Below are 12220 nucleotides of genomic sequence, written 5' to 3'. Positions count from 1 at the left end.
TCTCTGAAACGAAATTCGACATGGATAACTTTAGTGGGCAAAAGCCTTGTTCAGGAAAATAATCAGAAGCCAAATTATGTTTTGGCTGAAAATAAAACCCGGACAAAACACACCTTGTTTCTCTTCCCTCCCCTTTATTATAATCACAATGGAAAGATATCCTTTTATTTTTCTGAAATTTTGTATGTATTCCAAATGTGCCTGCAAATGCACTCATGAAAGTACAAATGCATATCATTCTTTCCAGAAAGGGCATATCAAGCACACACAAAAGGGAAATTTCTTTCATGTCCATCCATATAGTCATTCACATGCATCTTTTGTATCCTTCCCATCCACACACTTTACTAGAACCCGTAGGAAGCAAGGTTTCATGTGAGCAGTGGTAGGATGGAGAGGAAATTGCTGGCCACAAATTCCAACTAATGGCTTAAATAAATAAAAAGTTTTGGAGGCCAAGAAAAACTTTTCCTATTCTTAAAATATAACAAGGTAAGAATTCTATGGAAAGCGTGGTAGTAACCCTGTGCAGATATTACAGTGCCCCTCAAAGCACTTTCACAAAAAACATGTAGTAGTACCGCACCATTCCACTTCTATTCAGTGGAGCACTCATGCCATCATTTTGTTTGGGAACAGTGGCTTCTGCTAATTGAACTGCCTCTTCGTTAAAGTAGAGCACTAAGTGATTGTAAGTTGTTCACAGTGCTGAGGCTGTGCAGTAAATCTCTGTGAGGCAAAGTATGTACCTCATCAGAGCAAATCTTCCACGATCGTACATGCACATATACATACACAATCAGAAGTAGAGAGATCAGTTGCCTGTGAGGTTCCTCCGTCAGCTTTTCAGTTTTCTTACTAGTTCCCCTGTGAGGAAAAGTTAATCATATCAACTTTCAAATTTGCTTTCTTGCCAATGTTCATGTTAACGTGGTCCATGAAGTTCCCAGCTGTGCCATGAGGTGCTGTCTTTGCCATGCATGTCAAAAAGAATATCACCTTGGAAACGTTTTAGAGTAAGGTTAAACTATGTAGAAGGAAATGCAAGCTTGTGATGTTCAAGAGGAGAAGACAGATCATAGGAAGTCCATTGAAATCGAAAGAGGAAGCTGATCAGAAAAATAGGTAGACATGAAATGCATCTTTCCAAAAGACAACAACATATAGTGCATACAGATTAAATGGCAGGGGATGAATTATATAATAGCCTTTTGAATATCCATTTTGGAACGAGAGCTACTGCATTGAATTTGTTGAGAGTAAAGTCATAACATTAACAAGGCATCATTAAATAGTTAATAAGACATTCAAGAAGTATTTCTTCAACGTAACAATATGACTAATGGGTTCACTGCACAAAAAAGAGAAATAATTCATATTGGGGTTTACATGCTTTTTGATTCGTTCTTTTCTACAAATTGTTTTTATGCTAACCATGATGCAGAACGATGCATTGCAATGATTCTTGCAATGGATATTGCTGATATAGTTGTCTTGTGACCATATTTTATAAGCCTACTTCTTAGCCAGATTATTTGAACAGTCCCATTATTATTTAAAGACAGTTTAGATCTAGAGATAGATTAGGATTAATTCAAGCAATCAACAAGAGGACATATTTAAAAGGATTTGTATGTTTTCTTTTTACTTCAAGGTAAAAATATGATAGAAATTTGCAGAAGCGTTAACAATATGAAAAAATAATAAGTTATTTCATTATTTATCTAATGCTGGAGGGCAAAACATATGATCTGTGAGCTGCATGCTGTCCACCACTACTGTATTCATTGGGTCCTTAAAATAATGTTTCTTTCACGATAGTGATAATAGTCAGAGAAAACCTTTACTGTACATAGTAAATCAGGAGAGAGGCTAATTCTATCTCCTTCCACCATATTGATAGAGACGATGAGAAAGGTTAGTTAGCATGGGGAAGATCTTTTCTCTAAACCTTTATTCCAGGTTCCAGAACAAGGTATTCTGTCAAAAGCAACTGTTTGTTTCATAGGAAAAAAAAGTATAAAAACATCTTTTAAATGAAACAGCTTGGTGTTTTCCTCATTGTTAGGTAAGCAAATGTCTACTGTGGTGATGACTGTTAAGAGCCCACTTAACACTATCATCACCACCACCACCCCAAAATTAAAACATTCTCTTTGGTATTTTTAACATGCCAATATCATCTAGAACACGGGTGTCAAACGCCGTGTCACGTGACATGTTGTGACGTATCGTGACTTTTTTCGCATTGCTGGAGCTGGGGTGGGCCCGGCCCCTACATGATGCAACCGGCCCATGGGCCTGTAGTTTGACAATCCTGATCTAGAACTTAAATCTTGTTCACAAGTCAATAGTCATTTTAAAAATCGTTTTTAATTTTTCAAAGTATAGTTTACAAAAATAGGTTGAATGTTGCTCAACCGTAAGGAGACAAAAATACTTTTGCATACAGTGCATCGTTGTTAGTGCTATTGCAGTGAAAGGCTTCCTAATTTGCTGCTTTGCAGATTTGCTGCTACTTGACTGCATCAGGCTTTAACCGTATGCACATATCTGTTTAGAAACAGGCGGTAGTAAAAAGATAAACCAACTTCTGATGGTTCACTTAGACACAGTAGCATCTGTGACATAAGTACAATGTCAGAGATAAAACTGGCTGGCCTCAGGTTGTAAGTTTAGTTTATCTGTTTTCAAAAAAGCTGAGTAAGGAGATAAATAACTAAAAATAATGTTACAGCTATTGAATGCTATATGAGTAACAGAGGAATTGTAAAATTTACATCTACAAATTGTAAAGGGCATTAAAATTCAGGCCAGGGAAAAAAAAGAGTTATATCCACTTTTCCATAATGGCCATCCGCTTTCATTTTTATGTCATTAGTTCCATGTTGGAAGAGCATCTCTGCTTTATAAGTGCAACTTCTGCAAGAAACTAAACATTATAAATGTTTCTGCAACGGTCAGTGAAAATCTTGTGCTTGGTTCTAATAAATAATATTCCATTTCCTATTTGTTGAACTCAGACCATGCATAGTTGGGTAGGTGAGGATATGCCAGCTAGACCAGCAGCAGCCTCGTCAGGTCCTGGTGAAGGAAACTTGGAAGAAAAGTGTAAACAGGTAGACTAAAAGTAGCATACACTAATCATAAAATATTAGTCTGTGTTTGCGGTCCAAAATTCTAATCTAGCTTAGATTTTTGGGAAAAATGGATGGGGGGAGGATTTTTTTAAAAAAAATGTAGTGGTGTGTGATAACCTCGTGTGTTTCTTTCACTCTGGTTTGAATTAGATTAAATGAGTATTATATGAGGTATCTGCAGCTAGTTGCAGTCTCTTATGAGTTCACATCCCAAAGTGGATGGAAAATGACTGAAAGCTTCCAATTCAATATTGCATGTCTGCTGTTCCATCAACTTGCAACATGCCTGTGCTTTAGGTTCTTGCTAATACAGCTCTTCCCTGTTACAGGAGACAAAGGCAAAGGAGCTTTATTTATACACAGTGACAACTTGGGTTGTACCAAAGTGCTTATATACCTTTTTCCTTTGGCATTTGTGGAATGTTATTTACAGGGGCCCCTTTCGATAATTTTTTGGATTTTAATAGCTGTTACTGGAAAATTTCTGAGGGAAACAAAATTGTAACAGCAACTGGCAGAATTGGTTTAAGAACCAATAAGGCAGCTGAAAAAGTATAAAGGAATTTGCACTGCAGCCCAAATTGAACCCATTGGGAGGGTATAAAATAGAACTGGATACATAGAATTGGATCTTTTGCTTGGTTGCTACACTGACTTGCATGTAGATGTCCCTAACTAAACTAAAAGTCCCATGCTTGGATCTGCATGATTTTTCTTGATTGTTCATATAGCTATTTTTCTTTATTCGTTATCCATTCTTTTCTTGGACTTGACTTGAAATAATATTTTCTGTTCAAAGAATGTTCTTTTAATGAATGTTCCACATTTCTGTAGGGCAGGATGAGTATGACCATATGTGGCTTATTTTTCACTTTCTGAGTTCTGTGCAAACAGATTTCCCACCTAGTTAGGAAGAAGTACGTTGATTTGAGGAAGAAGGAGAGGCCAGCTGGAACTATTTCACTTGCAATATTTAATTTTGAAGGAACAGTGCTTATTCTAATAGAAAGGATACTGGTTCAAGGACTGAATTTCAGTCATAATTGATAGATTAAACCTCACACAGTCTTTTTAGCATCTAACAAGTCATGATGGGTATTTTTTTTCAAGGCAAACGTTACAGGACAGCACACAGAAATGGAATGAAACTTAGTTGTACTTTTTCTTAGTGAGTTTTTCTTATCCTGCCAAAATTTATTACTAGGCAAATGAAAAATATACATGTAGAAAGATAGAAATCACAAATATGGGTTAATAGTTGAAATTAGAATTTAATAAATGCAACCCTATCAAAGTTTGGTGATTAAGTTACTAGACTAGAAGCCAGGAGATTGTGAGTTCTAGTCTCACTTTAAAGATAAGTAGAAAGATAGAAATAGATGGACACACACAAACATACAAAGAAGAGAGAGAGCGTTTTCTTCAGGTACTAGCTTGTACTGGAATAGCTAATGGATTTATAAAAATAAATTGATTTATTGAGTAGTTGCAGTCAATTATTTAAGTTCATGTTATTAATGAATCAGTATCACCTGTTCTGTTGAAGTATGAAGTATATTATGGAAGTCTGGAATCAGCTTGTTTACAGGGTAATTTAATTTTCAAAGCTGTGTAAACACAATGTGTTTCTATTTTTTTTTTACAAAAACTTTTTGAGCTTGTATTTATTGGAAATCGTTTGATACAGGAAAATGAATTATATGTATATTTGTTGGACTCTTATATGTAGACCTTTCATTCTTAATTTGCAGTTTACAAAAAATGAAACAAGGGGCATTTCATTAGATGTGAGAAGTGTTTTGCTTTGATTCTTTTTTTTTACTGTAATGGATTGATTTGCGCAGTACTTCCCTGTTGTGTATTTGGAATGTGTGATGTTACAGATATAATGAATGTACTTAACTGCAATCTGGATATTGTGATACATCCCTGTAACACTTAACAATTTTTTAAGAAAATGCTGCAATTCTGACTTTCTTCTTCTTTTTACTTTCTAGGCAGCACAAATAGTCCTGATCTCTCTGTTCGAACTGAACACTCCCGAGTTTACCATGTTACTTGGTGCCTTGCCAAAAACATTCCAGGATGGTGCTACCAGACTATTACATAACCACCTCAAGAACTCCAGCAACACTAGTGTGGTAAGATCAGGTCTTTTTTCTGTAAAAAATAAACAGCAAAACCAAAAAATTTCTAAAGACTGTAATTTCTTGAATACCAGTTAATTTGGGCAGAGTCATAAAAATCTGGAGTTTTGGCTTTATAAGGCAGAAGAGATACTACTTTTAATAAAAGAGGTACCGTTATTCTGAATGAATCCAAAGGATGTATGTCTTTTTATTATCCTCAGTTCTGAGTTCAAGAATCCTGTACTTTTATGTGAACCTGGGCATTGCCTTGAGTGGGGTGGGTGGTGTGCATATTGTACCCATAAGGTTCACCTAACCTTGGACTCTCATTATCCTGCCAAATTCTAGGGGCATTATTTTTACTGCAGTTGTAAAGGTTTTTTAAGGACTTAGAGGACTTTCAAGAAATAATGCTTTAAAAAAATTGTGCCATTACCCTGCATAGTTTGCTTTATCTACATATTAGCTCTGCTTGCTAATATGCCAGGATACCAAGTGTGGCTCTTGGCAAAAGAAGAGGGAACAGGAAAGATCAGATACTAGAGATCCAGTGGCTTAAAGTGAAGAAAAAATTAGAGGATAAAATAGGAGGAGGAAGATGTAGTGGATATGTTCAACGTCTTTAGTTATTTGTAAAAATAATAAAGCCAATACATACATGCATACATACATACGTACATACATACCTGTTCCCAGGGAAGTGGTTCAGTGATGTCTGTAGCACACTATGGTGATGCCAGAATGATGATCTACTGAATGATATCACCGTGGAAATGCCACTACTACAAATTTTCAGTGATTTGTATCTGATGCAATTAAATAGTGTGATATTATGTGATGTCCTGATGCAGGTGTCACCCTTTGCCCTCCAGTGGACAACTAGGAAGGGAGGAGCATTGGGAGCCAATATACAAAATATTCAAGAAGAAATCCAAACCAGAACATTCCAAAGTTTTGCTGCCACTTAAATGCTCTCACTTTTGAAGCTGCAGCTGGGAAGAACAGTAGAAATGTAGGTCCAGCTGCATGGAAGGAAAAGGGAGATCTCATCTTCTCCTACCCTGCTAAACTTGAGTGCTCTTATACATTCATACACAAACGCCTAACATATCCAGCCAAGACTTCTTACTTTGCTGTGTATTTCTTGAAAATATGTGTTTTCAAGGAGCCCCAAAGCCTTTCATTTTAGAATACTGCTAAGTCATCAACTTGAAGGGAAAAAATTCAGGTCTCCCTATAATAAGCCTTTTGCTTCTGTCAGATAGATGATATGAATGTTGATAAGCAGCTTGTCTTGTTTACCTTATAATGTAAAGAAACCAATAGTGGATAACTTCCAACCCTAGAAAATTTTTATTGAATTTGAAAGCCCTAAAGCAATTGATACTTGGTTAATAGTCAATGTTAAAATGTTTGTACATACTGCTAAAGTCAGAATGTAAATTAACTGAAGTAAAGTTCCCATATTTCATTTTACTTTTCCCTGTAATTATGTTACATTATGTTATTTCTTCTCTTTTTTTTTGTATGTTAGGGTTCTCCTAGTAATACTGTTGGCCGAACCCCTTCACGTCATCTTAGCAGCAGAACCAGCCCCTTAACTTCACCTACTAACTGTTCTCACGGAGGAATATCACCCAGGTAACATGGTAGCTTAATTAAAGTATGACTCCAATATGTAAAAGCTTTCTGCTTAAAATATAATTGGCTAAAAACTCAATATAGATGCATATATAATATATACTTCGATTGTGAAAATAGGGGAAGAAATAATTTTGCTTTTCTTAAGAAAAAAAATTAGACTTCACTGTCTTTAATAATAGTCTTTGTAAAAAAAATACTATATTTAGGTAATGTCAAAAAGGTATGATAATATCTACCCTTTTGTCCTGCAAACATATAGTCATAAATATATTCAAATGAATATGTATTATATTCATTTTTAAAAAAATACTTTTACATTTGTTCTTGTTTCCTTTACAGTCATATTTAAAGATCTAAAAAAGGAGAGGAGGAACTTTGGGAATGCTTTATCAATAAACTGGAAAATGCGATTTTAGTTTCACTTATTTGTAGTGTTCTTAAAATGTGCTGCCAAGAAAATCAAGAAAAATCATCTTCTGCCTAAAATGACTGTATAATGGTTGTAGTGGTATAATATGAAAAATATAGTTGATTAACATGCCCATGTTTTTTTATGCTTCTTGTGGGAGATGAGTCTGAATGCATAAATTACGAGGGCAATTCGGAAATAAACCTCCATTTGGTTATCAATAATAATAATAATAATAATAATAATAATAATAATAATAATAATAATAATAATTTAATTTCTATACCTCCCTTCTCCCGAAGGACTCAGGGCGGTGTACAGGGCAAATACAGTAAAAATACAATGTACAAAAGTTAAAAAAGAATTAAATAATACAGCCCAATTCCAATAAAATTAATACTTAATATTAAAATACCCCAACCCTTCAGACCAGGCCGGCTTGTTCAAATAAGTATGTTTTTAGGTCACGTCGGAAGGAGCGAAGGTCGGGAGCCATCCGGAGCTCCACCGGTAAACGGTTCCAAAGGTCTGGCGCGCCCACAGAGAACGCCCTCCCCCTGGGGGCCGCCAGTCGACACTCTTTGACCAACGGCACCCTAAGGAGGCCCTCTCTGTGGGAGCGCACTGGACGAAGGGAAGACGATGCCGGCAGCAGGTGCTCCCGTAAGTAATCTGGACCCATGCCACTTGCAGATACAGAACTTTTATTATACACATTAAAAAACTACAGCATTACATTATTTTTTGACATAATCACCATTAAATTGAAGCACTTGTCATAACGTCTTACAAGGTTTGAAATTCCTTAGTAGTAGTCACTCGGCACCAAATCTGGCCTATGGGTTTTTTTTTTAATCAAAAACATCCCAATGGAACTGCTTCAAAGGTTCTTGGGTGCGTCTTGCGGTGTGCACATGAGCATTATCGTGAACCAACATCACACCGGAAGTGGTGCCATAGAAAATCCCACCAAAGGTGAAGATGCCAAAGGAGTACAGCTAGGGAAGTTCATCCATCAATTCAGAAGTCTACTGTGAAACATTATGAAAACTTAGACGAGCCATCCATAACAAGCATCAGGGCATGCTGACTTCCGGTGTGGTATTGATTCATGATAATGCTTGCCCGCTAGACACACCCAAGAACGTTTGAAGCACTTCTGTTGGGATGTTTTTGATCACCACGCTATAGCCCAGATTTTGTGCCAAGCGACTGCTACTAAGGAATTTCAAACCTTGTAAGATGTTATGACAAGTGCCTCAATTTGAATGGTGATTATGTCAAAATAGTAAAGTTGTAGTTTTCTAATATGTATAATAAAAGTTCTGTATCTGCGAGTGTCTGCATTTGCGAGTGTCTGTCATTGATAACCAAATGGAGGTTTATTTCCGAATTGCCCTCGTACATACAGTAATAAAAATATTTTGAAAGGATGGTGACAACAAAATTTGAGATAGCAGTGTATATGTGCTGTACATAAATATTCTAATTCAGAACCATTTTCTTCCAAAAGATAGCGTGTGAATAGACTTACTAAAGGGAGTAACTACTTGCCTGCTCCCAGAATTTGTTTGGGGAAGGCATACAACTTGGGGGCATATACCAGAGAAGGGACACTTTCATCTATTTTGTCTCACAAATATAAATGGAAATATTTTCCCTTATTAAGCAACATTTTTGTACTGATGGAAATATTACAAGAATGTTATCGATATTTCATTGTGAAATGATTTGACCATTAGCATCCTGTCCACATGCTATCAATTTTAAAGTAACTATTTTCTGTTGATCCTGCTACTTAACATATCAACCTCTATCATATTCTGTTGATCCAATATGTTGTTCTGAAATGCAGTCCATACTAAAAGTCCCTACTGAATATTATTGACTCAGAACATTATTTGCAATTGAGTCAAGTGGCCTTTGTTTATAAATATTGAAAATATTAAGTTTCAACTTGCTGGAATGGAATTTGGCACATTAGCAAGTTTGCTCCTCCAAGCAACTCATGAACTTTGATAAAAATAAATAGGATTAACAAAAAGTGTATTTGCTTCCTAAACATTTACTGACTCTACTTGAAAAATTAATTGCAAACAAAATTCCTACTGTTAGTGGGATTTAGTCCTAGCTATATGCCCTGGGCCCCAACTTAGCACCAGGGGATCATCTATTTAGATTTTTAAAATTGAAAATAATGAATGAGAAACACTATCAGAGTCAGTATAAACTGTATTTTCAGCAGTGTTTATAAGTGTCACATAACATGGTACATGGCTACAGGCCAATATTTATTTTATCTTCTGTGTTTTGTGATTGGCTACATCCACTATGAATGTGAGAATGTCCTTAACATTCATTGTCCCTAATAATAGTATTTACGTACTGTCACTATTCCAAATGAAAGATTGAGGATTTCTGGCACATGCCTGTGGGAATGCAGCCTAAAAGTCCATAGGTATATCTTATAATTATTCAGAATGCAGGAATAGATTTTAAATATAATGCATGTTTTAGCTAATGTGAGTTTACCAACATGTGCATAGCAGATACGAAAAATGCAAAAAGTATTCTTTATCCTGTACAAAAATGACCTTAGAGGGAAGGGGTTTTCCCCCTTTCCAAAGATTTTTAAAATGTCTGACATGTTCTTCTCCATATATAGTATTTTCCAGTTCTATGTGTATCATACAACCTACTCTGTTTGGCCATTTTAGGTTATTTTGTTCCACTGAACTTATCCTTTGATAAAATCAGGATAGTTTTTTTTCTAATTAGTGTCAGCTTTCCACAAGTCAAGAAATCTAAATCTCTAGAGATTTTCAGCATAATGATTATATATATTTAAAACAAATATGGTGTAGGTCTGCTTGTATATGTATGGACATGCATTGTAATATACACATAAAAACAAATACATACATGGGGTTATTTTCCTTAAGGAAAAAAAATTGCATATATATTTGATTTTATATTCTGTTTCTGAACAAGCTTTTTGCTCCAAGCTATTTATTTATTATATTTTTATTCATTGTCAATATTTTAGTTTTCAGTCATATTTTGCTGTTTTTATTAAATTACTTTCTTTTTCAAGCTTTAACCTATAATATTTGCGAAACATTTCACTATGACTTACATTTTTCTTTGATCTGGCTTTTTATTTTACACTCTGATTTTTTGTTCCTGCTTTTCAGAAATGTTGGAACAAAAAACAATCTTTCAGAATTTAAATTATAAAGCCTACTTAGAAATATAACTTATATTCTTTTGATTTGATAAAACATAGTATTGAAATGAAACGAATCTCTTTCATTGCATCTGAGTTGCATTTGTTGTTCATATTAACATTTTGAAAAAATTAACCAGCAAAATATATCTCTAGTTTGAAATGCTAAAAGGCCCTTTTTCTGCCAGAATGTTGTATTTTGGAGTTACAAACTTGTCAAATTGTTTGGTTATAGTGAGATAGTAAGGGAGAATTGGTCATACTTTGTTTGTTAAAAATTGAGGTTTCATGTCTTCAGTTGCTTGCCCCAAAGGATCACATTTGCAGTGTTAGCCTTTTTCGTATGTAAATGTAACTTATTTTTGGCCTTTTTTTTCTCTGAAAGACTTTCATGACAAACAGCTGAAGAAGCATGCTGTGATAAGATTGTGCAGAGATCTAGCATCAATGAGCAAAATTTGTAGGCATGTATTTAACATCTGTTAGAATCCTCTAAAAAGGGTTGCACTTTTTCCTGGGTAATAACTTCCAGGGAAAATATGGTTGTTTTAAAATGTTACAACTGGTGCTATATATATGCCCATGCTCACTTTGAATTTTACATTTTGCCCTTTGAATCCAGATCTTTGCACAGCTCTAAAGAACTGCAAAATTATTCTGATGTCTCATTTCATGACTTGCAGCATTTTTCATTTCTACACCAATGTGAGTTTTTGCTATAATGATGTACTGGAAACTCAATAGAAACAAAACGACTAATTGAATACTCCAGCAGTTCTAGAAATGTCCCAATATATGGCATTGCTCATCTTATAGAACTGCCTCAACAATGATGGACAATGCCATATCTGGCCTTTTTCATCTTGGTAAATCTTTGCAACTGCTAATAAACATCTGGCTTGGAGATAGGCTAAAAAGCTACGGTAACATAGGTGCCCAAAATGTCTTACATTGGAGATTCAGATCTGCAGTGTTTAATTTTCCTTCCAGAAATTATTCAGTAATGGTTTGTATATTTCTAGAAGTAGGCAACTCAGAACTGTAAGTGGTTCATCGGGTATTAGATTTGATATGGCCCCAAAATAGATACAGTATGGGAGATTTCTAAGGGTTTATCTTTATTTACCTGATTTAGCCATTAGAGTAGTATTGGATAAAACTAGTCAACAGAATGTGGGCTATAGGAAACAGAAAGACTGTTTCTCACTTCTGGAAAGCGATTGTTTAGAAGAATGAATTAATAAATGGGAGAAATAAGCAACCCTGTTTTAAACTATGGTATAAATTATCAGTCTGAATGCTACCTGTTCTGGTTTTTTCTGCTTTCAGTTTTGTACTAGGGCATTGTAAAACTGTGCTATCAGTTTGTTTGCTTGACAGTTGGGCTGTCAAGGTGAGCGAGTTTTAAGTATGGTATAAAGCAGGGGTCAGCAACCTGAAACAGTGAAAGAGCCACTCGGAACCGGTTCCCTCACAAAAGGAAAAACTGGGAGCCGCAAAAAATGTGTGCGCATGTGCGTACATGCACACATGTGCAGAACAGGGTTTGACTGAAGAGTGGAGCCAAGGCGAGATACGCACCTACCCTGCATATTTGAATTGATTGGTTGAACTTTTTTAGTCCCACTTTTTTTTTTGGACTGCACATGGCAGAGGACTGGGAGCCGCAGGA

At 35.5% G+C, this 12220-nt stretch overlaps 1 protein-coding gene across 1 annotated transcript in view; it reads left to right on the top strand.

Moving 5' to 3' along the window:
* CLASP1 (cytoplasmic linker associated protein 1) overlaps positions 1-12220 on the top strand; it is a 219041-nt gene that overhangs the window by 168190 nt on the left and 38631 nt on the right. Inside the window, exons 29-30 of the mRNA XM_083349903.1 lie at positions 5138-5281; positions 6804-6910. Of these exons, the coding sequence (XP_083206029.1) occupies positions 5138-5281; positions 6804-6910 (251 nt within the window). The remainder of the gene's footprint in view (positions 1-5137; positions 5282-6803; positions 6911-12220) is intronic.

This window comes from Vipera ursinii (genome assembly GCF_947247035.1).
Source record: "Vipera ursinii genome assembly, chromosome: 1".
NCBI classification, from domain to species: domain Eukaryota; kingdom Metazoa; phylum Chordata; class Lepidosauria; order Squamata; family Viperidae; genus Vipera; species Vipera ursinii.
Note: the sequence above shows the minus strand (reverse complement) of the source record. Positions and strands in the feature narration are given on the sequence as shown.